Source organism: Oncorhynchus mykiss, chromosome 3 (genome assembly GCF_057628025.1).
Source record: "Oncorhynchus mykiss isolate SJ-2025 chromosome 3, ASM5762802v1, whole genome shotgun sequence".
Lineage (NCBI taxonomy): Eukaryota > Metazoa > Chordata > Actinopteri > Salmoniformes > Salmonidae > Oncorhynchus > Oncorhynchus mykiss.
The window spans coordinates 14765686-14791453 of NC_143024.1; the positions used below are offsets into that span (position 1 = coordinate 14765686).

The following is a 25768-nucleotide window of genomic DNA, read 5'->3' on the forward strand; positions in this document are numbered from 1 at the left end:
ATCGTTCTGCCCCTGAACAAGGCAGTCCACTGTTCCTAGGCTGTCATTAAAAATAAGAATGTGTTCTTTACTGACTTGCCTAGTAAAATATAGATATTTTTAAATAACTAAATCCCCAACCTGGTCCCATTCCATCATGGCCATCTAATCACCTCCCTCATTCCTAATTGGTATAATATAACTCACCTCTCCACCTGATTGGGGTGAGCGTTCTGGCACACAAATGATCACCCAGGTGGGTGCTGCACATTGGTGGTGGATGAGATGAGATGAGTTTGCCCTTTACTATGTAAAGCGCTTTGAGTAACCGTAGAAACGCGCTATATAAATACACTCAATTATTATGTTTGTTACAATTATCACAGGACAAAAAATGCTACTGAATGTTGTGTACATTTGTTGAATAGCATCCAAGCTTGCCTCCCATTGGATAGAATTAAAGCAATTGGTCATCGATTTTAGTGATGTCAGTAGGTACTGCTTTTTTACCGTGGCAATTAATGAGATTGGGCAATGCATTTTGTCATTGGACTGGGCATCAGCGTGTCGAAACAACTAGCAAGCTCAGGCTACTCGGGCACACCGACGACTAAGGAACGTGAATACTTCTTTACATTGGAAAAAGGGATCAGGTATATTCGATTTGTGTATTTTTATCAGCATTCGGTAGCCCATCCCAAGTTAGCTTGTTATCTACGGGTTACATTCATCATAGCTAGCTAAAATACCGTAGCTACCTAGCTAGCTTCTAAGCTAACGTTAACTAGCTAGTTTGCTACCGTCTGATCATGTGAACACACCTGTCCGTTGTATCGTTAGCGTTCGTGACAGCTTGTACAATCTACTACACACCAACGTTAATAGCAGAGATGGTCTATATTGTAGCGGGCTTTGACGTTAGATATGGGGACAGTAATACAAATAATATACCGGTAACTCATGCCAGAACAGCATAGTTAGCTAACGTTACAGACTGAGGAAGTTAGTTAGCTCTTTAGCTTGCAAACTTGGCTAGCTTATGTAACGTTCGCTAATTTAGCAAGTTATTGATGATAAACACTTATTTCTTACTTCTGAGATAAAATAAATAACCAGCCAGTCAGCATCTTGACCAGTCCTGTCTACAACGTATCCCAACCATTGAGGTGTAGAATAACGGTCCCAACCTATAGTGTGCAACTGCAGCCCGCATTAAGAGGGCGTTCCTGCATATGGGCACTACTGCATCTGTAGGAACGCCCCCTCGAGCATCCCATTGGTTCCTTCAAGAACCCCCCAAAAGGTAAATGAAAGTATTATAAGTTTTTCGTCTCCTGTGTACCGGGCAGGTGTTCTACGACACCGGTAGGCAGTGTCCTTCGCTCCTGCCTGCCCTCATCATTAACAGAACTGCCTTAAAACAATGCCTGACAGGCGGGGGCGAAGGACAGTCTACTGGTCGTCCCCCACTAGTGCGGGAGGCTGGGGCAACACGATGTGCTAGCACAGTGTTCTTCGCTCCTGCCTGCCAAACACCTGCCGTCGTTAACATAAGTGTAGGAAAACAGTTGCCGGTGTGTAAATCAGTTTATTTTTCACGTGTGCCGATAGCTAGCTACCATTGTTGCCCCCGCCCCTTCTTCTGTGGGGTTTATTGGCAGTTTGCATCCAATGTTATGGTGCATTATTGCCACCTACTGTACTGGAGCGCCCCAATCCCCCACCTATGTACCGGAGTCAGTGTCAGAGTATGGGAGCGGAGCGTGCCCAATTTGCGGAGCAAGATTCCCAAAGGCTGGAGCGCTCCATGAGCTCAGGGCAGGCCCGGCCCAGCATACATTTGTTGTCTGCAGCTATAGCCCCTTGCTTTAGCTACTGTCATGGAGTTTGCAAAATATTGTCATTTTTTAAAATAAAACACACAGGTGCAAAATCAAGGTGACTTACAAAGATGTAATGTCCACAACTAAATAATCATTGTGGAATCTGAACAGACACATCCCGAAAGCAAGATGGTGTACTTACTATGTGCACATGCTAAAAGGAAGGAAGAGGTGGGTAGTTAATTGTCATTGGATCAAAGAATGTTTAAACCCCCAAAAATCTGATCTTAAGTTTCCTTCATTTTTGTTCTATTATCTATACAATGGGCCACCATTGATTTTTGTCCCAATAGGCCTAGCATATTCCAACTTTTTTCAAGGAGCTTTTAGTTTTGATTGGGTTATTGTGCCTAAAAACCTTTAAGCCAACTTATAAAGAAAATATACTGCATCCCTGCCTGGCAAGAGTGGCCAAAAGGGTGTTTAGCATCCCCAGTGGCTCAGCAGGCCTGCTCTCCAGGCACCTTCACTTAAGCCTGAAGCCACAGACTCACTTTTAAAAATTAATTCAAAGGCACTGAGCCTAATAAGGAATATTTTACTTAATTTGTATTTAATTCTAAGCAAGTCACAGCCTACACTCACTACCGTTCAAAAGTTTGGGGTTACTTACAAATGTCCTTGTTTTTGAAAGAAAAGCTTTTTTTGTCCATTTAAAATAACATTGATCAGAAATAGTGTAGACATTGTTAATGTTGTAAATGACTATTGTAGCTGGAAACGGCTGATTTAAAAAAAAAAAAAAATGAATATCTACATTGGCGTACAGAGGCCTGTTATGTGCTAGTTAGCGGCCATCAGACTGTTAAACAGCCATCACTAACAAAGAGGCTGCTGTCAACCTACAGACTCAAACCTTTGGCCACTTTAATAAATGGATTTAATAAAGGTATCACTAGTCACTTTAAATAACGCCACCTTAATAATGTTTACATATCCTACATTGGAGCATCAACACGTGTGGGTTTGATTACAGGCTCAAAATGGCCAGACACAAAACTTTCTGAAACTCGTTAGTCTATTCTTGTTCTGAGAAATGAAGGCTATTCCATGTGAGGAATTACCAAGAAACTGAAGATCTGGTACAACGCCGTGTACTACTCCCTTCTCTGAACAGAGCAAACAGCGCAGTGCTTAGGGTCGTCGTCCTGTTGGAAGGTGAACCTTCGCCCCATTCTGAAGTCCTGAGTGCTCTGGAGCAGGTTTTCATCAAGAATCTCCCTGTACTTTGTTCTGTTCATCTTTGCCTCGATCCTGACTAGTCTCCCAGTCCCTGCAGCTGAAAAACATCCCCACAGCATGCTGCTACCACCATGCTTCACCGTAGGGATGATGCCAGGTTTCCTCCAGATGTGACGCTTGGCATTCAGGCCAAAGAGTTCCATCTTGCTTTCATCAGACCAGAGAATCTTGTTTTTTTACAGTGTGGCTTCAGTCTGGCCACTCTACAATAAAGGCCTGATTGGTGGAGTGCTGTAGAGATGGTTGACTTTCTGGAAGGTTTTCCCCTTCTCCACAGAGGAACTCTGGAGTTCTGTCAGTGACCATCGGATTCTTGGTCACCTCCCTGACCAAGGTCCTTTTCCCCCGATTGCTCAATTTGACCGGGCAGCCAGCTCTAGGAAGAGTCTTGGTGGTTCCAAACTTCTTCCATTTAAGAATGATGGAGGCCTCCGTTGCGGTTTTCTTCCTGGGAAGGAGAGGCGGACCAAAATGCAGCGTGGTTATGGTTGAACATCTTTAATAAAGATGATAACGTGAACAATATACATAAACAAAACAAGAAAACGTGGAAAAACCGAAACAGTCCTAACTGGCGCAAAACACAGAGACAGGAAACAATCACCCACGAAATACTCAAAGAATATGGCTGCCTAAATATGGTTCCCAATCAGAGACAACGATAAACACCTGCCTCTGATTGGGAACCACTCTAGGCAACCATAGACTTACCTAGAATACTACACTGAACACAACCCCATCAATCTACAAAACCCCTAGACAAGACAAACACATAATCACCCATGTCACACCCTGGCCTAACCACAATAATAAAGAAAACACAAAATACTAAGGCCAGGGCGTGACACCACTGTGTTCTTGGGGACCTTCAATGCTGCAGAAATGTTTCGATATCCTTCCCCTGATCTGTACCTTGACACAGTCCTGTCTCTGAGCTATACGGACAATTCCTTCAACCTCATGGCTTGGTTTTTTCTCTGACATGCACTGTCAACTGTGGAACCTTAGGTGTGTGCCTTTCCAAATCATGTCCAATCAATTTAATTTACCAGAGGTGGACTCCCAAGTTGTAGAAACATCTCAAGGACGATCAATGAAACAGGATGCACCTGAGCTCAATTTCAAGTCTCTTAGCAAAGGGTCTGAATACTTATGAATACTTAAGGTATTTCTGATTTTAATACATTTGCAAACATTTATTCTAAAAACCTCTTGCTTTGTCTTTATGGGGTATTGTGTGTAGATTGAGGAATTTTTATAAAACGAACAAAATGTGCAATAAATTCCGGATGCACTGTACATGCTGTTTTAATATGACATGTAGCCTATTTGAAATGATGAGCGCTTGTTACATTCACCTTTTCATGTTTATTATAATACTTTTCATTCATATCATGTTTTTTTTTTTCCTGTGAGAGGAGTGGATTTTAGCAGAGCGGTTAGAAAGGATGAGAGATGAGCAGGATTTCCCACCACTCAACTATTCTTCCCATGAGAATATTGTAGCTAGCTAACTAGACTGGGTGGAGCGTTGAGGGGTGGGTTCTTCAAGGTCATTTTCCATATGAGGATGTTTAGAAGACCCAGTTGAAGAAGTTTGACACAAGGGGATAATTGTTGTGTGGTACATTTAGCAAGAACAGGTTTACTGTAAGACCTTATTGGAAATCTCAGCTTTTAAATATATATTTTTAATCAAACGTTTAATTAAATCTCTATTAGAACAGTAGGCCACCTGTTGGGTTGTTAAAAGCTACCTCATCTACCCACCAAGCAAGGTAAGTGACTAGGAGCACAGCGACGTCATGCATAACATCACTCATGCCTAACAACAAGGTTGTGCTATGTGCATTATGGACAATACAGGCTGAAATACACATCTATCTTTCTAGGCCTACACTAGTCACTCATCTCACAGCTGCTGAAACTCCTACAGGACAGCTAGTTCACCCAAGTTCACGCAGTGGCTGAGCTCTTGTGTTTTCAAGACTTGATTGCGTGGATGGAGTTTCCTTCCTCCAATCTGAGGAACTTTCTCCTACAGCTCGATGGGTTGACTCAGTACTTTAGCCTAATTGCAGGTGTACATTTATAGTAATAGGGCTGATTACAGCAGCAGCTCGGCTTATCTATTTGGCAGCATCCCAGCTGAACGTGCATCATTAAACTTTACCCAACTAGCTACTAATGCTCTTATTGTATTTGTACTGCTGAAATTTGAAATATAAAATGGGCTTAAACTGTCATAATACTAGCCTTTATCGGCCTATCCAGAGTCTGTAACATTAAAATGTTTATTGGTTATAAAGGTATTATTGACTATGGGTTAACATACTAACGCTCATGCTGTCTGTCTGTCTGTGTCCCCTCTACAGATGAATGAGTCACTCCAAGGGACTCTAGAGAGGAACGTTGTCCTCCACCGCCGGCCCCCGTCTCCCTCACCCTGCTCAGCCTCTCCTCTACAGACATCATCAAATGAGCTCTATCTGAATGCCACTTTCTATGGGTTTGGATTCAGTACAGCAGCCAGCAGTGAAGAGAGCCAATCTCTTACAAAGCCTCATTTTGCCACGGAACCTTATGAATTGCTTTCAAAAGTGCCTCGAAAGAACTAAAGAAAACCAGGATTTTTCCTTCATGCATAGTGCTGCTGTTTTGAGAGTATTCCTCTGATTGACCATAAAGGGAAGGACAGTTGCATCAGAGCGGACAGGACCGTAAACTACATTAAGGCTTTAGGGGAGCAGTCATAACTTCTCTCTCCATACGAGCCGACGACCATGGTCCCCCAGAAGGCTGACTTGACTGTTTTGCCATGTCAGGATGTGGTGGAGATGCCAGTGAAGAAGCAGAGCAGTGAGAGGGACGAGGAGAGTCCTGATGGGTCTCTGGGTGAGGGTGCTGGGGGGGAACGTATTCCCCTGCGCAAGTGGGTCATGCATGGTGCTGTCATGTTCGGACGAGAGTTCTGCTACGCCATGGAGACAGCCCTGGTCACACCAGTCTTACTGCAAATAGGTCAGTACCAATGGAGACAGCCCTGGTCACACCAGTCTTACTGGAAATAGGTCAATACCAATGGAGACAGCCCTGGTCACACCAGTCTTTCTGCAAATAGGTCAATACCAATGGAGACAGCCCTGGTCACACCAGTCTTACTGCAAATAGGTCAGTACCAATGGAGACAGCCCTGGTCACACCAGTCTTACTGCAAATAGGTCAGTACCAATGGAGACAGCCCTGGTCACACCAGTCTTACTGCAAATAGGTCAGTACCAATGGAGACAGCCCTGGTCACACCAGTCTTACTGCAAATAGGTCAGTACCAATGGAGACAGCCCTGGTCACACCAGTCTTACTGGAAATAGGTCAATACCAATGGAGACAGCCCTGGTCACACCAGTCTTACTGCAAATAGGTCAGTACCAATGGAGACAGCCCTGGTCACACCAGTCTTACTGCAAATAGGTCGGTACCAATGGAGACAGCCCTGGTCACACCAGTCTTACTGCAAATAGGTCGGTACCAATGGAGACAGCCCTGGTCACACCAGTCTTACTGCAAATAGGTCGGTACCAATGGAGACAGCCCTGGTCACACCAGTCTTACTGCAAATAGGTCGGTACCAATGGAGACAGCCCTGGTCACACCAGTCTTACTGCAAATAGGTCGGTACCAATGGAGACAGCCCTGGTCACACCAGTCTTACTGCAAATAGGTCGGTACCAATGGAGACAGCCCTGGTCACACCAGTCTTACTGCAAATAGGTCGGTACCAATGGAGACAGCCCTGGTCACACCAGTCTTACTGCAAATAGGTCGGTACCAATGGAGACAGCCCTGGTCACACCAGTCTTACTGCAAATAGGTCGGTACCAATGGAGACAGCCCTGGTCACACCAGTCTTACTGCAAATAGGACGGTACCAATGGAGACAGCCCTGGTCACACCAGTCTTACTGCAAGTAGGTCGGTACCAATGGAGACAGCCCTGGTCACACCAGTCTTACTGCAAATAGGTCGGTACCAATGGAGACAGCCCTGGTCACACCAGTCTTACTGCAAATAGGTCAATACCAATGGAGACAGCCCTGGTCACACCAGTCTTACTGGAAATAGGTCAATACCAATGGAGACAGCCCTAGTCACACCAGTCTTACTGCAAATAGGTCAATACCAATGGAGACAGCCCTGGTCACACCAGTCTTACTGCAAATAGGTCAATACCAATGGAGACAGCCCTGGTCATGTCAGTCTTACTGCAAATAGGTCAGTACCAATGGAGGGTGTTGGTTGACCAAAAAAAGGGTAGTGGAGTTACAACTAAGGCATTTCCTATGTGTATTTTACCCTTTTGGATAATTGTTTGCCAAATGGCTACCAAAGATTGGTCCCACCCCAGTCTGTGTTAGGTTTACTCCATCATAAGGGCTGGGAGTTATGTGGGGTTATTTTAACTATCTGTACACTGTGCACAGGCAGCATAACAGACCGGGGCCGTTACTAGGTTACTAGGTTTGCCACCAATGCAGAATGGAACAATGTCTTCTACAGAGTTTGGTAGGTATGGCAGAATGTGTGAGTCTGCACGTTTCAGTCAACCTGTTTTCCTGCCGGGAACAATTTTGTCGTAAATGGATTTGCCAAACTGTCCATCTCTGTGATGTAACTCCCATGCACAGTTTAGGGTACATGGATAGTAGGTCTCTAGATCTATCTTTATCTACACAGCATGTAACAGCTGCACATTTTATTTTAATGTAGTGATGAACATTGTAGGCAGACATTGTCACACAGAAAAGGGTTAGCTACAAATGAACTAGTATTGGATAACACAGGCTTATCTAAACCCGCTCCTTCAGGACTCATAACAGAAGCAAACATGTCAGTGCACATAATAATGTTTTGAAATAGTGGTGAAGTTAAAGTTTGTTTTTGTAACCCTCTAAACTTGTGCTGGTTGAAAATGTCAGATTTGGGCACTAATAAGCGCCTACAATTGGAACGCAGTGGCTGTACAAGTAACATGTTATACATGTCAGAGCTCTGGCTCTGCATTGGTTTTGACCCACCAGCTGTTCTGTACTTGAACACCCATCCCTGCTGCTAATTGGTCAACTTTTGCAAATTCTTTGTTGTCTGAGTGAGGGATATGCTGTAAATTAAGAGGACTCCATGTATTTAGAGATGAGACGTTGAGGATTATACTAAATACCACTTTGATGTCATACAAGCAAGACAATCATCTGTGAGTCCAAATGTACACTTCACATTTCCACATCATAAAACTACTGTCATATACAGTATCAACGTTTATGATCACTATGTTTGATGTACAGTTACAAGATGACATGTGATCATACCCTGGGTTGTTCTGAACAGGAGCAGTCTGATGTACAGTTACAAGATGACGTGATCATACCCTGGGTTGTTCTGAACAGGAGCAGTCTGTTTGATATACAGTTACAAGATGACATGTGATCATACCCTGGGTTGTTCTGAACAGGAGCAGTCTGTTTGATATACAGTTACAAGATGACATGTGATCATACCCTGGGTTGTTCTGAACAGGAGCAGTCTGATGTACAGTTACAAGATGACATGTGATCATACCCTGGGTTGTTCTGAACAGGAGCAGTCTGTTAGTTACAAGATGACATGTGATCATACCCTGGGTTGTTCTGAACAGGAGCAGTCTGTTAGTTACAAGATGACATGTGATCATACCCTGGGTTGTTCTGAACAGGAGCAGTCTGATATACAGTTACAAGATGACATGTGATCATACCCTGGGTTGTTCTGAACAGGAGCAGTCTGATGTACAGTTACAAGATGACATGTGATCATACCCTGGGTTGTTCTGAACAGGAGCAGTCTGTTTGATGTACAGTTACAAGATGACATGTGATCATACCCTGGGTTGTTCTGAACAGGAGCAGTCTGTTTGTTTATTGTGTGGAACAAGCACCTGAATGCACTTATAGTCATTTAGGTGTGTAGAAAGAAGTCATATGTTCCCCTGTATTGCCTTGTGAAAGCCTACACTGTACGATCCTGTTTGATAACTTAGTTAGTCATGTTGGCAATAGAACAAGCTTTAAAATCATGCCCACCTGACCCATATTGTGATTTATAATGGACTGTTTTTTGGATTGTGTAAATAACAACAGTAATTGTGTGATGCCGGGTTGTGTTCCAAACTAAACAACTACAAGTGTGCTTGCTCTAGTTCCTCAACGGCACAGCTAGCAGAGTTCAAGACTCTTCTTTGAGTCATAAAAGTGCATTGAAATGTATTAGGAACTGTGCCCACTTTGGAGAGGTGTGTGTCCACTTGGAGACAGCAGTTAGACCCTTGTCATTTGTGTGTCTTATGTTGCACCTACCCCACAATTTCCAGGAATATTATTATGTTACTGAATGTATCCAGAGTATATTCACATTTTGTTATCAACAACTGTGACAAAGTAGAGTAAATATAAAATAACAGTGTAATGGTTGAATTCAGTCTTGTGCCAGGTGAACTGTTGTGTACTCAACTTTTGGTCTACTAATTTTCCCATGATCTACAAACTCTTCCCTTTCAATTGCTACAATGGTTATGCATATGCTTTTCATACTTTTTCTGTAGGAAACATTTCAATTTAGCCCTATCCATTTAGGCCAATTCCCACGAGTGTAGAGGGTTAAGTCTTGGTGACATTTCCCACTATTCCCTTGAGTATAACCTAGTCCCAGTCGTTCATTACGGCCCCTAATGTATAGCCTATGTTTAACTACTTATCCTTGGTATTTCTGAGAAGGACAATCTGACTTGATGCCAGCTTCTCATATCTTGTTGATATTCTGAGAGGGTTATAATACTCTGTCTAGAAGCCAGTGACCTTTCAATAACCAGTTTACTGCTCAGACTGAGCAACAGACTAGGTCACATTCAGTGCATTCTACTCCATAAACCAACTGGCTACACATTTAACCCTTTCTGAACAAATTCTAACGTGCACTACCTGGCATTTGAAAGAGGATAGAAAGCTGCCATGTTATTGTTTCCAGTTTCACTGTCTGTTTTGTTGCCATAGCTGTGTGAGGCCTATATCATTTTAGCGTTCCTACAGAGATGAAGATAGCAAGAACTATGGAAACAAACTGACAGCAAGTTGTGTCTTGTGTGAGGGCTCTTATCTAGGTTAATGAACAACCGTCTTGTAGAAACAAGTCCACTTGTTTTCCTTCTAGTGACAATCTCTAACACATATTCTAGTGGGAGATGTACAGGGATTGTTGTTTAATGTGTAGACCTGCTGAAGTAGAGCATCAGCAGCATAGCGTTCATTATAAAGCTCAGTAAAACAGCCTCGTTCCACGCCGAGGTCCACAGTACATCAGAGTGGAGCGTGGTACATTGAGATGGTTCCAGCTACCCACAAACCTCCTTTCACCTCACCTGACACGGCCAGATTTGATCTATGCCTCACCAAACCTGCTAGTGACTATGTATGACTGGAATGTGATTCAGCATTGTTGACTAAAAGCTTTGATGGCTGTGGTTCTGTAAAGAATGCCCTTTAGGCTGCGGCAAAAGATTGTGTAATAGTTGAACTTTTGACAAAGTCATATTTGATGAATGCTAATAGGATTTAATCCGTGATCAGTCTCTCTGTGGTCAAAGCCTGAAGCATATTGAGTGAAGGTGTTTTTCCTGCGTGTTTTGTTGTTTTCAGGACTTCCAGAGCAGTACTACAGCCTGACGTGGTTTCTGAGCCCCATCCTGGGCCTGATCCTCACCCCTCTCATTGGCTCAGCCAGCGACCGCTGCACCCTGAAATGGGGCCGCAGGAGACCCTTCATCCTGGCACTCTGTGTGGGGGTGTTACTGGGAGTTTCTCTCTTCCTCAATGGGTCCCTCCTAGGTGAGTGGGAGGTACTGTCTGAGTTCCAAATGGAACCCTATTCCTTATAAAGTGCACTACTTTAGACCAGAGCCATAGAGTCCTGTGGGCTGTGGTCAAAAGTAGTGCATTATGAAGGGAATAGGCACTATTTAATCATCATGTATTGGAAATGTGAAACTCCCTTAGATGCTCATGTTTTCTGTATTGTAAAATTATTCTTTAATGAAAGCGCTATGCTAAATAAATAGAATGCCTTATTATTCTATGTGCTCTAGGATTAGCCCTCGGGGACGTTCCCAGCAGTCAGCCCATTGGGATAGTGCTGACGGTGCTGGGCGTGGTTCTACTGGACTTCAGTGCAGACGCCTCAGATGGGCCTATCAGAGCCTACCTGTTGGATGTAGCTGACACAGAGGAGCAGGACATGGCCCTCAACATACATGCTTTCTCTGCAGGTACACGATGCTGCCCTAGTTGTATTGGCTCCTTCTCACTAGTCTGTCCTTGATTCCTTGTGTCCTCTCCTCCCCACCTCCTCAAACAGTCAGGGGGAAGCAAGAAGAGGATTTAAGAACCCTACAAGCACATTTCCTCTCCTCATATCCTGTTGTCTTTCTGCACTTTCTTCTGATGTTTTGAGGAGGAGGCAGGGAGAGGACGGGAGGAGAGGACGGGAGGAGAGGACACTAAGACACTGTAGAATCACTATGTAACTGAGGGGGGGGTGAATGCCAAAGACACTGTAGAATCACTTTGTAACTGGGGGGGGGTGAATGCCAAAGACACTGTAGAATCACTATGTAACTGAGGGGGTGAATGCCAAAGACACTGTAGAATCACTATGTAACTGAGGGGATGAATGCCAAAGACACTGTAGAATCACTATGTAACTGAGGGGATGAATGCCAAAGATACTGTAGAATCACTATGTAACTGAGGGGGTGAATGCCAAAGACACTGTAGAATCACTTTGTAACTGGGGGGGGGGTGAATGCCAAAGACACTAACAGTTATTATTGCTCAATGTTACATAAAGGGGGCTATCAGTCATGTCTTGAGTCAGTTTTAAATTGATTTCATGTTGTTGAAGCCGGTGTGTGTGATTGGTGGAGCTACATGTTTGGAATGTGAGGTCACATGGCACCCCCTCTAAACAAATACAATCTTTACTTTTATTGGTCACGGTTGTTCACGTGATGATTCCCTGAGGGAAATGAACAAAAACATAAGGAAACTCGTTCATCATCGGTATTTGGAGCACCGAACAACTCATAAAGTGGCAGCTCTAACATTGTTTTGACATTGTGTTTTGGCAGGGCTGGGAGGAGCGGTTGGCTACGTGCTGGGTGGCCTGGACTGGACCAGCACCATCCTGGGCACGGCCTTCAAGTCCCAGGAGCAGATCCTGTTTGTGTTTGCTGCCGTCATCTTCACCATATCTGTGATTCTACACATGTTCAGTATCAAGGAGGAGAGTTTTGAGGCTCGTGGTGACACTCTGGGAGAGGGAGACTCCGACAGCCTGTCCTCCTCAGAGAAACTGAATGGGGGCTTGGCAGGGCCTCGTAGTTTACCTCAGCTGGACGTTATAGGAGAGGAGGACGCCCAGTCAGAGAGGGAGCTCTTCATCAACGTGGACAGGGTGAGGAGTAAGAGCGACTCGGTGCTGGCCATGCCTGACGCCACCATCGAGCTGGACTCAGACCTGGACCAGGACGGTCATTTCCTGGCCGACATTGAGCCCTCCATCTTTCAGGACTACCCCCAAGATTTGTACCCTGGCACCCCTCAGAGACACTACAGTGGATGGGGCATCCAGGACCTGGAAGGCCCCCAGGCTGAGGCTCAGGCAGACAGCCAGCTGCCCCTCTTCCACCAGGACCCCTCCCCCTACTACAGCAGGGAGCACATGTTGTTCAACAACCAGACCAACCAGGGAGCCAAGTGCCTCAACGGGGCCTCAGCGGCCCCGGCCGTCCCCTCCAATCACACAGCCCGCGGGGCCAACAGCCAGGGCCGAATGCCAGGCCTGAGGCCGTCCAACACCAGCACCACTACCGGGCCACGCCGCTTCCCCTTCTACCGCCAGCCGTCATTTACATTCTCTTACTATGGCCGCGTGGGTTCAGCACGATACCGCCACCGCAGAAACACCATGGGCAATCCGGCCGGCGCCAACCTCCGCATCAAGACCTCGCAGAGCATGAACGACATCTACGAGCACATGCGGCAGAGGAGGGAGCTTCAGCAGAGCAGCACCACACTGTCCAGCGGGGACTCTGAGAGGGACGACGGAGACCAGGGGGGCACCACGGTCAAGCTGCTGTGGCTGTCCATGCTGAAGATGCCCCCCCAGCTGCTGAGGCTCTGCGTCTGTCATCTCCTCACCTGGTTCTCCATCATCGCTGAGGCAGTATTCTACACAGACTTCATGGGACAGGTCATCTATGCTGGAGACCCCACAGTGAGAACCTGTCCAGTCCTCCATTGTAATTCATTGTATATTGTAGTTCATTATAGTTTGTAGTTTATTTCAGTAAGAGAATGAGGACTCTTGTTTTATTTGTCTATCTTTCCTCAATAATCTATTGTTCCTGTTTTCCTTCCTTCTCTTTCTACTCTTCTTTCCTATTCTCTGTTTCTCCTCTACAGGACAGGGAACCCTCAGAATCACTAGGTCTCTGTTACTCCTCTACAGGACAGGGAACCCTCAATCACTAGGTCTCTGTTTCTCCTCTACAGGACAGGGAACCCTCAGAATCACTAGGTCTCTGTTACTCCTCTACAGGACAGGGAACCCTCAGAATCACTAGGTCTCTGTTACTCCTCTACAGGACAGGGAACCCTCAGAATCACTAGGTCTCTGTTTCTCCTCTACAGGACAGGGAACCCTCAGAATCACTAGGTCTCTGTTTCTCCTCTACAGGACAGGGAACCCTCAGAATCACTAGGTCTCTGTTACTCCTCTACAGGACAGGGAACCCTCAGAATCACTAGGTCTCTGTTTCTCCTCTACAGGACAGAATACCCTCAGAATCACTAGGTCTCTGTTTCTCATCTACAGGACAGGGAACCCTCAGAATCACTAGGTCTCTGTTTCTCCTCTACAGGACAGGGAACCCTCAGAATCACTAGGTCTCTGTTTCTCCTCTACAGGACAGGGAACCCTCAGAATCACTAGGTCTCTGTTTCTCCTCTACAGGACAGGGAACCCTCAGAATCACTAGGTCTCTGTTTCTCCTCTACAGGACAGGGAACCCTCAGAATCACTAGGTCTCTGTTTCTCCTCTACAGGACAGGGAACCCTCAATCACTAGGTCTCTGTTACTCCTCTACAGGACAGGGAACCCTCAGAATCACTAGGTCTCTGTTTCTCCTCTACAGGACAGGGAACCCTCAGAATCACTAGGTCTCTGTTTCTCCTCTACAGGATAGGGAACCCTCAGAATCACTAGGTCTCTGTTTCTCCTCTACAGGACAGGGAACCCTCAATCACTAGGTCTCTGTTACTCCTCTACAGGACAGGGAACCCTCAGAATCACTAGGTCTCTGTTTCTCCTCTACAGGATAGGGAACCCTCAGAATCACTAGGTCTCTGTTTCTCCTCTACAGGATAGGGAACCCTCAGAATCACTAGGTCTCTGTTTCTCCTCTACAGGACAGGGAACCCTCAATCACTAGGTCTCTGTTACTCCTCTACAGGACAGGGAACCCTCAGAATCACTAGGTCTCTGTTTCTCCTCTACAGGATAGGGAACCCTCAGAATCACTAGGTCTCTGTTTCTCCTCTACAGGACAGGGAACCCTCAATCACTAGGTCTCTGTTACTCCTCTACAGGACAGGGAACCCTCAATCATTAGGTCTCTGTTTCTCCTCTACAGGACAGGGAACCCTCAGAATCACTAGGTCTCTGTTTCTCCTCTACAGGACAGGGAACCCTCAATCACTAGGTCTACTGACAAGGGCTCAAGTTATTTTAAATGCCGATGTAATGTTTTTAATGGGACAAAATGTTAAATCTGATAATATGCACAATTTTGTGGTGCAAATTGATTTCGGAGTTTATGGACTTCTATATGTTCTATTTTCTCTGTCTAGGCTCCTGCTAACTCCACTGACCTGCAGAACTACCATAAAGGGGTTCAGATGGGCTGCTGGGGACTGGTTGTCTATGCTGCTACCGCTGCAGTCTGCTCAGGTAGGTCCTACTCCTTAGAGAAATACAGTGTGGAAAGCAACGTGGACGGCAACGTGGACAGTGTGGACGGCAACGTGGACAGTGTGGACGGCAACGTGAATGGCAACGTGTACAGTATGGACAGCAACCTGTACGGTATGGACAGCAACGTGTACGGTATGTACAGCAAAATGGACAGCAACGTGTACAGGATGAACAGCAACGTGGACGTATGGACAGCAACGGGAACAGCAACATGTACGGTATGGACAGCAACCTGGACGGTATGGACAGCAACGTGGACAGTATGGAAAGCAACGGGAACAGCAACATGTACGGTATGGACAGCAACCTGGACGGTATGGACAGCAACGTGGACAGTATGGAAAGCAACGGGAACAGCAACATGTACGGTATGGACAGCAACCTGGACGGTATGGACAGCAACGTGGACAGTATGGAAAGCAACGGGAACAGCAACATGTACGGTATGGACAGCAACCTGGACGGTATGGACAGCAACCTGGACAGTATGGAAAGCAACATGGACAGCAACGTGCACAGTATGGAAAGCAACATGGACCGCAAGGTGCACGGTATGGACAGCAACGTGCACGGTATGGACAGCAACGTGGACAGTATGGAAAGTAACATGGACAGCAACGTGCACAGTATGGACAGCAACGTGCACGGTATGGACAGCAACGTGCACGGTATGGACAGCAACGTGAACAGCAACGTGGACAGCAACGTGGGCAGTATGGAAAGCAACGTGAACAGCAACATGCACGGTATGGACAGCAGCGTGCACGGTATGGACAGCAACGTGGACAGCAACGTGGACAGTATGGAAAGCAACGTGAACAGCAACATGCACGGTATGGACAGCAGCGTGCACGGTATGGACAGCAACGTGAACAGCAGCCTGTACAATATGGACAGCAACGTGTACGGTATGGACGGCAACATGGACGGTATGGACAGCAATGTGGACAGCAAGGTGTACAGTATGGACAGCAACGTGCACGGTATGGACAGCAACGTGTACGGTATGGAAAGCAACATGGACAGCAACGTGCACAGTATGGACAGCAACGTGCACGGTATGGACAGCAACGTGCACGGTATGGGCAGCAACGTGAACAGCAACGTGGACAGTATGGAAAGCAACGTGAACAGCAACATGGACAGTATGGAAAGCAACGTGAACAGCAACATGCACGGTATGGACAGCAACCTGGACGGTATGGACAGCAACGTGGACAGTGTGGAAAGCAACGGGAACAGCAACCTGTACGGTATGGACAGCAACCTGGACGGTATGGACAGCAACCTGGACGGTATGGACAGCAACCTGGACAGTATGGAAAGCAACATGGACAGCAACGTGCACAGTATGGAAAGCAACATGGACCGCAACGTGCACGGTATGGACAGCAACGTGCACGGTATGGACAGCAACGTGGACAGTATGGAAAGCAACATGGACAGCAACGTGCACGGTATGGACAGCAACGTGAACAGCAACGTGGACAGTATGGAAAGCAACGTGAACAGCAACATGGACAGTATGGAAAGCAACGTGAACAGCAACATGCACGGTATGGACAGCAACCTGGACGGTATGGACAGCAACGTGGACAGTGTGGAAAGCAACGGGAACAGCAACCTGTACGGTATGGACAGCAACCTGGACGGTATGGACAGCAACCTGGACGGTATGGACAGCAACCTGGACAGTATGGAGAGCAACATGGACAGCAACGTGCACAGTATGGACCGCAACGTGCACGGTATGGACAGCAACGTGCACGGTATGGACAGCAACGTGCACGGTATGGACAGCAACGTGCACGGTATGGACAGCAACGTGCACGGTATGGACAGCAACGTGGACAGCAACGTGCACAGTATGGACAGCAACGTGCACGGTATGGACAGCAACGTGGACAGCAACGTGGGCAGTATGGAAAGCAACGTGAACAGCAACATGCACGGTATGGACAGCAGCGTGCACGGTATGGACAGCAACGTGAACAGCAGCCTGTACAATATGGACAGCAACGTGTACGGTATGGACGGCAACATGGACGGTATGGACAGCAATGTGGACAGCAAGGTGTACAGTATGGACAGCAACCTGGACGGTATGGACAGCAACGTGTACGGTATGGACAGCAACGTGTACGGTATAGACTGCAACATGGACGGTACGGACAGCAACGTGGACAGCAAGGTGTACGGTATGGACAGAAACCTGGACGGTATGGACAGCAACGTGTACAGTGTGGACAGCAACGTGTACAGTGTGGACAGCAACGTGCACGGTATGGACGGCAACGTGCACGGTATGGACGGCAACGTGCACGGTATGGACGGCAACGTGCACGGTATGGACGGCAACGTGCACGGTATGGACGGCAACGTGCACGGTATGGACGGCAACGTGGACGGTATGGACAGCAACGTGAACAGCAACCTGTACAGTACGGACAGCAACGTGGACAGTATGGACAGCAGCGTGCACGGTATAGACGGCAACGTGAACAGCAACATGTACAGTATGGACAGCAACGTGGACAGTATGGAAAGCAACGTGAACAGCAACATGCACGGTATGGACAGCAACGTGCACGGTATGGACAGCAAGGTGTACGGTATGGACAGCAAGGTGCACGGTATGGACAGCAATGTGGACAGCAACATGGACAGCAAGGTGTACGGGATGGACAGCAACCTGTACAGTACGGACAGCAACGTGGACAGTACGGACAGCAACGTGGACAGTACGGACAGCAACGTGGACAGTACGGACAGCAATGTGCACGGTATGGACGGCAACGTGAACAGTAACCTGTACAGTATGGACAGCAGCGTGGACAGCAAGGTGTACGGTATGGACAGCAAGGTGTACGGTATGGACAGCAAGGTGTACGGTATGGACAGCAGCGTGTACAGTATGGACAGCAACGTGTACGGTGTGTACGGTATTAACAGCAAAATGGACAGCAACGTGTACGGTATGGACAGCAACGTGTACGGTATGGACAGCAACGTGTACGGTATGGACAGCAACGTGTACGGTACGGACAGCAACGTGGACAGCAAGGTGTACGGTATGGACGGCAACTTGCACGGTATGGACGGCAACGTGCACGGTATGGACGGCAACGTGCACGGTATGGACGGCAACGTGCACGGTATGGACGGCAACGTGCACGGTATGGACGGCAACGTGCACGGTATGGACGGCAAGGTGCACGGTATGGACAGTATTATGGACAGCAACCTGTACCGTATGGACAGCAAAATGGACAGCAACATGTACGGTATGGACAGCAAAATGAACAGCAACGTGTACCGTACGGACAGCAACGTGTACGGTATGGATAGCAACGTGTACCGTACGGACAGCAACGTGTACGGTATGGATAGCAACGTGTACCGTATGGACAGCAACGTGTACGGACAGCAAAATGAACAGTAACTTGTACCGTACGGACAGCAAAATGGACAGCAACGTGTACGGTACGGGCAGCAACGTGTACGGTACGGGCAGCAACGTGTACGGTATGGACGGCAACGTGCACGGTATGGACGGTAACGTGCACGGTATGGACAGCAACATGGACGGTATGGACAGTATTATGGACAGCAACCTGTACAGTACGGACAGCAACGCGGACAGTATGGACAGGAACGTGCACGGTATGGACGGCAACGTGAACAGCAACAGGTACAGTATGGACAGCAACGTGGACAGTATCGAAAGCAACGTGAACAGCAACATGCACGGTATGGACAGCAACGTGCACGGTATGGACAGCAACGTGCACGGTATGGGCAGCAACGTGCACGGTATGGACAGCAACGTGCACGGTATGGACAGCAAGGTGCACGGTATGGACAGCAATGTGGACAGCAACATGGACAGCAAGGTGTACGGGATGGACAGCAACGTGGACAGTACGGACAGCAACGTGGACAGTACGGACAGCAACGTGGACCGTACGGACAGCAACGTGGACAGTACGGACAGCAATGTGCACGGTATGGACGGCAACGTGAACAGCAACCTGTACAGTATGGACAGCAGCGTGTACAGTATGGGCAGCAACGTGTACGGTATTAACATTAACAGCAAGGTGTACGGTATGGACAGCAAGGTGCACGGTATGGACAGCAAGGTGCACGGTATGGACAGCAAGGTGCACGGTATGGACAGCAGCGTGGACAGCAAGGTGTACGGTATGGACAGCAAGGTGTACGGTATGGACAGCAAGGTGTACGGTATGGACAGCAGCGTGTACAGTATGGGCAGCAACGTGTACGGTGTGTACGATATGTACAGCAAAATGGACAGCAACGTGTACAGTATGAACATTAACAGCAAGGTGTACGGTATGGACAGCAAGGTGCACGGTATGGACAGCAAGGTGCACGGTATGGACAGCAAGGTGCACGGTATGGACAGCAAGGTGCACGGTATGGACAGCAAGGTGCACGGTATGGACAGCAAGGTGCACGGTATGGACAGCAACATGTACGTATGGACAGCAACGTGTACAGTATGGACAGCAACGTGTACCATACGGACAGCAACGTGTACCGTACGGACAGCAACGTGTACCGTACGGACAGCAACGTGTACCGTACGGACAGCAACGTGTACCGTACGGACAGCAACGTGTACGGACAGCAAAATGAACAGTAACTTGTACCGTACGGACAGCAAAATGGACAGCAACATGTACGGTACGGGCAGCAACGTGTACGGTACGGGCAGCAACGTGCACGGTATGGACGGCAACGTGCACGGTACGGGCAGCAACGTGTACGGTATGAGCAGCAACGTGTACGGTATGAGCAGCAACGTGTACCGTATGAGCAGCAACGTGTACGGTATGAGCAGCAACGTGTACGGTATGAGCAGCAACGTGTACGGTATGAGCAGCAACGTGTACCGTATGAACAGCAACGTGTACCGTATGAACAGCAACGTGTACGGTATGAACAGCAACGTGTACGGTATGAGCAGCAACGTGTACCGTATGAGCAGCAACGTGTACGGTATGAGCAGCAACGTGTACGGTATGAGCAGCAACGTGTACGGTATGAGCAGCAACGTGTACGGTATGAGCAGCAACGTGTACGGTATGAGCAGCAACGTGTACGGTATGGAGAGCAACGTGTACGGTATGGAGAGCAACGTGTACGGTATGAGCAGCAACGTGTACGGTATGAGCAGCAACGTGTACGGTATGAGCAGCAACGTGTACCGTATGAACAGCAACGTGTACCGTATGAACAGCAACGTGTACCGTATGAACAGCAACGTGTACCGTATGAGCAGCAACGTGTACGGTATGAGCAGCAACGTGTACGGTATGGAGAGCAACGTGAACAGTATGAGCAGCAACGTGTACAGTATGAGCAGCAACGTGTACGGTACGAACAGCAACGTGTAGGGTATGGACAGCAACGTGTATACCAAAGAGTGAGGTCTTGACTCACAACCAGTATAGTGAGTACTAAGTACGTGCTACTTAATGCAACTAATTTGTGCCAACTCAATAATGTTGCGTATGTTGTATTTGTTGACAGCTGTGCTACAGAAATACCTGGACAACTACGACCTGAGCATTAAGGTGATCTACATCCTGGGTACTCTGAGCTTCTCCCTGGGAACTGCGGTCATGGCGATCTTCCCTAACGTCTACGTTGCCATGGTGATGATCAGCACCATGGGCATCATCTCCATGAGTATCTCCTACTGCCCCTATGCTCTGCTGGGCCAGTACCACGAGAACAAGCAGGTGAGGATCACTATACACTGAGTGCACAAAACATTAGGAACACCTTCCTAATATTGAGTTACAGCCCCCTCCCCCCTTTGTCCTCAGAACAGCCTCAATATGTCGGGCCATGGACTTTGCAAGGTGTCAAGCGTTCCACAGGGATGCTGGCACATGTTGACTCCCATGTTTCCCACAGTTGTAAAATTATCTGGATGTCCTTTGGGTGGTGGACCATTCTTGATACATTCCCTCAATGTGTGAAGCCAATGCCGAACGCCCGATAGCTGTAGTGTAGCTGAGCCGGTACATGAATTCTGTCTCACGTCCTTTCTATTAAATGGTAACAGAACTACATGCCCGCATGTCTTGTAGGGTTAAATTAGACCATACACTGAGAATACCAAACATTAGGAACACCTCAACAGCCTCAATTCATCGGGGCATGGACTCTACAAGGTGTCGAAAGTGTTCCACAGGGATGCTGACCCATGTTGGCTCCAATGTTTCCCACAGTTGTCAAGTTGGCTGGATGTCCTTTGGGTGGTGGACCATTCTTGATACACACAGGAATCTTTTGTCTTGCCCATTGACCCTCTGAATGGCACACACACAATCCATGTCTCAATTGTCTCAAGGCTTAAAAATCCTTAGAAAGAAAGGAGGACCAAGGCACTCTTCATATAATTATTTAAAATGCCATTTTGTATGGCATGTTAACTGAAAACAAAGTTTAAACTCTCTGTTTCGGCTGCATGGCCTTCGTCTTCATGTCTCTACACTGTTTGAAGTGGATTTAACATCAATAAGGGATCATAGCTTTCACCTGGATTCACCTGGTCAGTCTATCATGGAAAGAGCAGGTGTTCTTAATGTTTTGTACACTCAGTGTAGATTACTTTAGTTCACTATAGCTCTTAACAGACCTAGTTAGTAGACGCTGCTAGTACCACGAGAACAAGGATGTCGGTACACTTTCAAAGGGGTCACATTGTTAATAAAAACAACTTGATATGGATATGATGTTGCTCATTCTAGGCCAATGTGATGATAATAGAGTTCGACTATTACCTAGTTCCAATCTTTGAACTGACGTGAGAGATGAGTAAGGTAATTTCTTCCCCCCTCTGTCTCTACCGCAGTACATCCACCACAGTCCGGGGAAGTCGCGACGAGGCTTCGGCATCGACTGTGCCATACTGTCGTGCCAGGTGTACATTGCCCAGATCCTGGTGGCGTCTGCACTGAGCACGGTGGTGGACGCGGTGGGCAGCGTGCTGGTCATCCCAATGATGGCCTCTGGAGGCTCCTTCCTGGGCTTCCTCACCTCCACCTTCCTGGTCATCTACCCAGACTCCTCCACTCCCACCACTACGCAGGACCAGGAGGGGTATGGAGAGGAGGGGGCTCCGGCCCTGGTGGCCCCAGAACCAGACCCCAGTGGTAGCAGTATGCAGGAGCCAGTAGTCCTTCTCAAAACGTCTCCTAAGGGCAGCAGCAGCACGGCACACTACGAGTCCACTATTTAACAAAGAAGAAGAGGGACAAGGACAAAATACTGGTGGCATCACAATAGTCATAAAGTGTCTTCCTCTCTTTGTCTCCTTTCTTTAATCTGCACAGATATCTAGTGGAGAAAGACAGTGACCAAACCTTCACACTCACTAGTCACATGAGTTCCAGTGGGATGGACTGTTCCAATGAACACGTTGTGCATTTCTTGACATATGGCTGTTTTTCTTTTCCTCGTGGGGTTCAAATGTTTGTGGGTTCACTGATTACGTCCCAAATAGCACCCTACTCCCTTTATAGTGCACTTTTTTACCTGGGTCCATAAGGCTCTGGTCAAATGTAGGGCACTAAATAGGGAATAGGGTGCCATTTGGGACTCATTCACAGTTTGAAAAGCCTGCAGGCCTTATCAGAAGGAGTATCCACCTCATACACAGGATCTAATGTTGGACTATTTTTCTTAAACGTGACTCTGTAGATGGTTGTTTAGACTGCACATGAATATTTTCACTCCATTTCTAAATTGAAAACATTTTTTATTGATTTTATTTTGTGATTGTACAAAATGGTTTGAGTGACCGATCAACTTTTTTAGATCAAACTTAGTTTCCCCACAGACAGAATGATATAGGAGTCCCTATGTTACTGTGACCTCACTAAAGATGCTGCAGTCAGAGGATCCAGTTCAGAACAATATAGGAGTCGCTCTGTTGCTGTGACCTCACAAAATATGCTGCAGTCACAAGAGGATCCAGTTCAGAACAATATAGGTGCTCTGTTACTGTGACCTCACTAAAGATGCTGCAGTCACAGAGGATCCAGTTCAGAACAATATAGCAGTCGCTCTGTTACTGTGACCTCACTAAAGATGCTGCAGTCACAGAGGATCCAGTTCAGAACAGTATGGGATTTCCTATGTTACTGTGACCTCACTAAAGATGCTGCAGTCACAGAGGATCCAGTTCAGAACAGTATGGGAGTCTCTCTTACTATGACCTCACTAAAGATGCTGCAGGCACAGAGGATCCAGTTCAGAACTTTATAGGAGTTGCTCTGTTACTGTGACCTCACTAAAGATGCTGCAGTCACAGAGGATCCAGTTCAGAACAATATAGCAGTCGCTCTGTTACTGTGACCTCACTAAAGATGCTGCAGTCACTGAGGATCCAGTTCAGAACTTTATAGGAGTCGCTCTGTTACTGTGACCTCACTAAAGATGCTGCAGTCACTGAGGATCCAGTTCAGAACTTTATAGGAGTCGCTCTGTTACTGTGACCTCACTAAAGATGCTGCAGTCACAGAGGATCCAGTTCAGAACAATATAGGAGGTGCTCTGTTACTGTGACCTCACTAAAGATTCTGCAGCCATCGAAGATCCAGTTTAGAACAGTATAGGATTTGCTGTTACTGTGACCTCACTAAGGGGCGGCAGGGTAGCCTAGTGGTTAGAGCGTTGGACTAGTAACCGAAAGGTTTCAAGTTCAAATCCCCGAGCTGACAAGGTACTAATATGTCGGTCTGGCCCTGAACAAGCAGTCGGTCAGAACAATATAGGAGTCGGTCTCTTTTACTGTGACCTCCCTATGCCACAGAGGATCCAGTTCAGGGTCAGTCAGTTACATTCCCTATTATAAACACCATCCACTAACTCTCTTCAGTCTATTGACATGTATATCATGAAAACACTCAGGGCTATTATACAGCACAGATGATATGATGTCCAGGTTACACCAAAAGTCCAAAGAACCATTCAGGATGTTCCTTTTTGTAGCTCATATTTGCCATTTACTGGGTTGAGTGGCCTATAGCCTACTGTTTACATGACAGAGTTGGATAAGTGTTATCAGCCTTAAGATAATCAAATGCTGAAGTGATGATGCTTACATTCTAACACATATCAATACTTTAAAAAGGGAACATATTGTTAACCTCGATTATAGTACGCTGCATGGAAGAATACTAGATTTCATACTACAACTAGTAATTACAAATGGTCTATGATCATAAGATGCCTTTGGGCCCATGCAGCATTGAAGAAACCTTACACTGTACTGTGCTACAGGAAGTAGCCCTCTGTTGTTCTGAACCATCTGTTCCACAGGGTAACGCACAAGAAAGGATATTTGCTCTGTATGTTTTTACATTTAACAACTGCAAAAGCTGCACTATAAATTGGAAGAACTTTAAGAGAGGACAGTGTGTGTGTCATTATTTATCTGGCAGAACAGTCATGCACATCTGTTGACAGATCTGTATAGAGATGAAGTCCCAAACGGTAGTGCGTTACCTTTGACTAGAGTCCTACAGGGCATGTACAACTAATGAGCTGTGTGCCTAGAAGGTCTTCCCAGGCCCAGAGTGTTGGGTTTAGGAGTTGTTCCACCTACGTGAGGTGGTAGGTAGAGGGTGGTATTCACCAGGAACTAAATGGAAGTAAAGGGGTGGATACTGGGAGGGACCTCACTGCATTTATCAAAAAGTGTCCTGTTGCAAAGCGTTTTGGAGGTGTTCTCAAATGAAGAGGATCCATCATCACATCCAGCAGAAACATCTGGCTCTAGAAAGTGGGAAAAGGAACTTTTTGGTACATTTTTCTTGTCAACTGCTGTAATTTAAGAGGTTTGGTTGTAATGGGGAAAATATAAATGTCTATCTGGTTGTGAAATAGTTTTAGTTTGGGAATGTGTGCAAATGAGAAATTAAATTGGTCACACTCAAGTTTCAATCTTTATAATATAAATTATCTCAACATTTTGGTTTCAAAGTTGAGCAATGATTTTGTCAAAGTGGAAATGTTATATTCCCTTCTGCTGTTGAGCTGTACAGACGTGTTATACCCTGATAACAACTAACAACCTGACCCGGATAACAACTAACCTGCTGACCCTGTTAACAACTAACAACCTGACCCTGTTAACAACTAACCACCTGACCCTGTTAACAACTAACAACCTGACCCGGATAACAACTAACCTGCTGACCCTGTTAACAACTAACAACCTGACCCTGTTAACAACTAACCACCTGACCCTGTTAACAACTAACCACCTGACCCTGTTAACAACTAACAACCTGACCCGGATAACAACTAACCTGCTGACCCTGTTAACAACTAACAACCTGACCCTGTTAACAACTAACCTGCTGACCCTGTTAACAACTAACCACCTGACCCTGTTAACAACTAACCTGCTGACCCTGTTAACAACTAACCTGCTGACCCTGTTAACAACTAACCTGCTGACCCTGTTAACAACTAACCACCTGACCCTGTTAACAACTAAC

The 25768-nt window shown here is 46.7% G+C and overlaps 1 protein-coding gene across 4 annotated transcripts; it reads left to right on the forward strand.

Moving 5' to 3' along the window:
• The first annotated feature begins 242 nt into the window (after positions 1 to 242).
• LOC118936611 (polyamine-transporter SLC45A4) lies at positions 243 to 24679 on the forward strand. Of its 4 annotated transcripts, XM_090221642.1 has the most exons (9): positions 493 to 632; positions 4827 to 4882; positions 5480 to 6125; positions 10828 to 11016; positions 11274 to 11453; positions 12315 to 13462; positions 15098 to 15197; positions 20781 to 20992; positions 22114 to 24679. In XM_090221642.1, the coding sequence occupies exons 3-9, from the start codon at positions 5888 to 5890 to the stop codon at positions 22498 to 22500; spliced, it is 2454 nt and encodes an 817-aa protein (XP_090077768.1). In that variant the 5' UTR covers positions 493 to 632; positions 4827 to 4882; positions 5480 to 5887; the 3' UTR covers positions 22501 to 24679. The 4 variants fall into 4 exon arrangements, 3 of the variants coding, with proteins under 3 accessions (XP_036821823.2, XP_090077768.1, XP_090077769.1); XM_036965928.2 differs by lacking the exon at positions 4827 to 4882 and having other exon boundaries at positions 243 to 632; XR_016492142.1 differs by lacking the exon at positions 4827 to 4882 and having other exon boundaries at positions 247 to 632; positions 12315 to 13487.
• The last annotated feature ends 1089 nt before the right edge of the window (positions 24680 to 25768 follow it).

Excerpts from the sequence above, each read along its gene's own strand:
- LOC118936611 (XM_036965928.2), top strand. The coding sequence starts at position 5,888 with ATGGTCCCCCAGAAGGCTGACTTGACTGTTTTGCCATGTCAGGATGTG. Across the intron at positions 11,017-11,273 it reads CCTCAATGGGTCCCTCCTAG|GATTAGCCCTCGGGGACGTT; the intron begins GTGAGTGGGAGG and ends TATGTGCTCTAG. Across the intron at positions 20,993-22,113 it reads AGTACCACGAGAACAAGCAG|TACATCCACCACAGTCCGGG; the intron begins GTGAGGATCACT and ends TCTCTACCGCAG.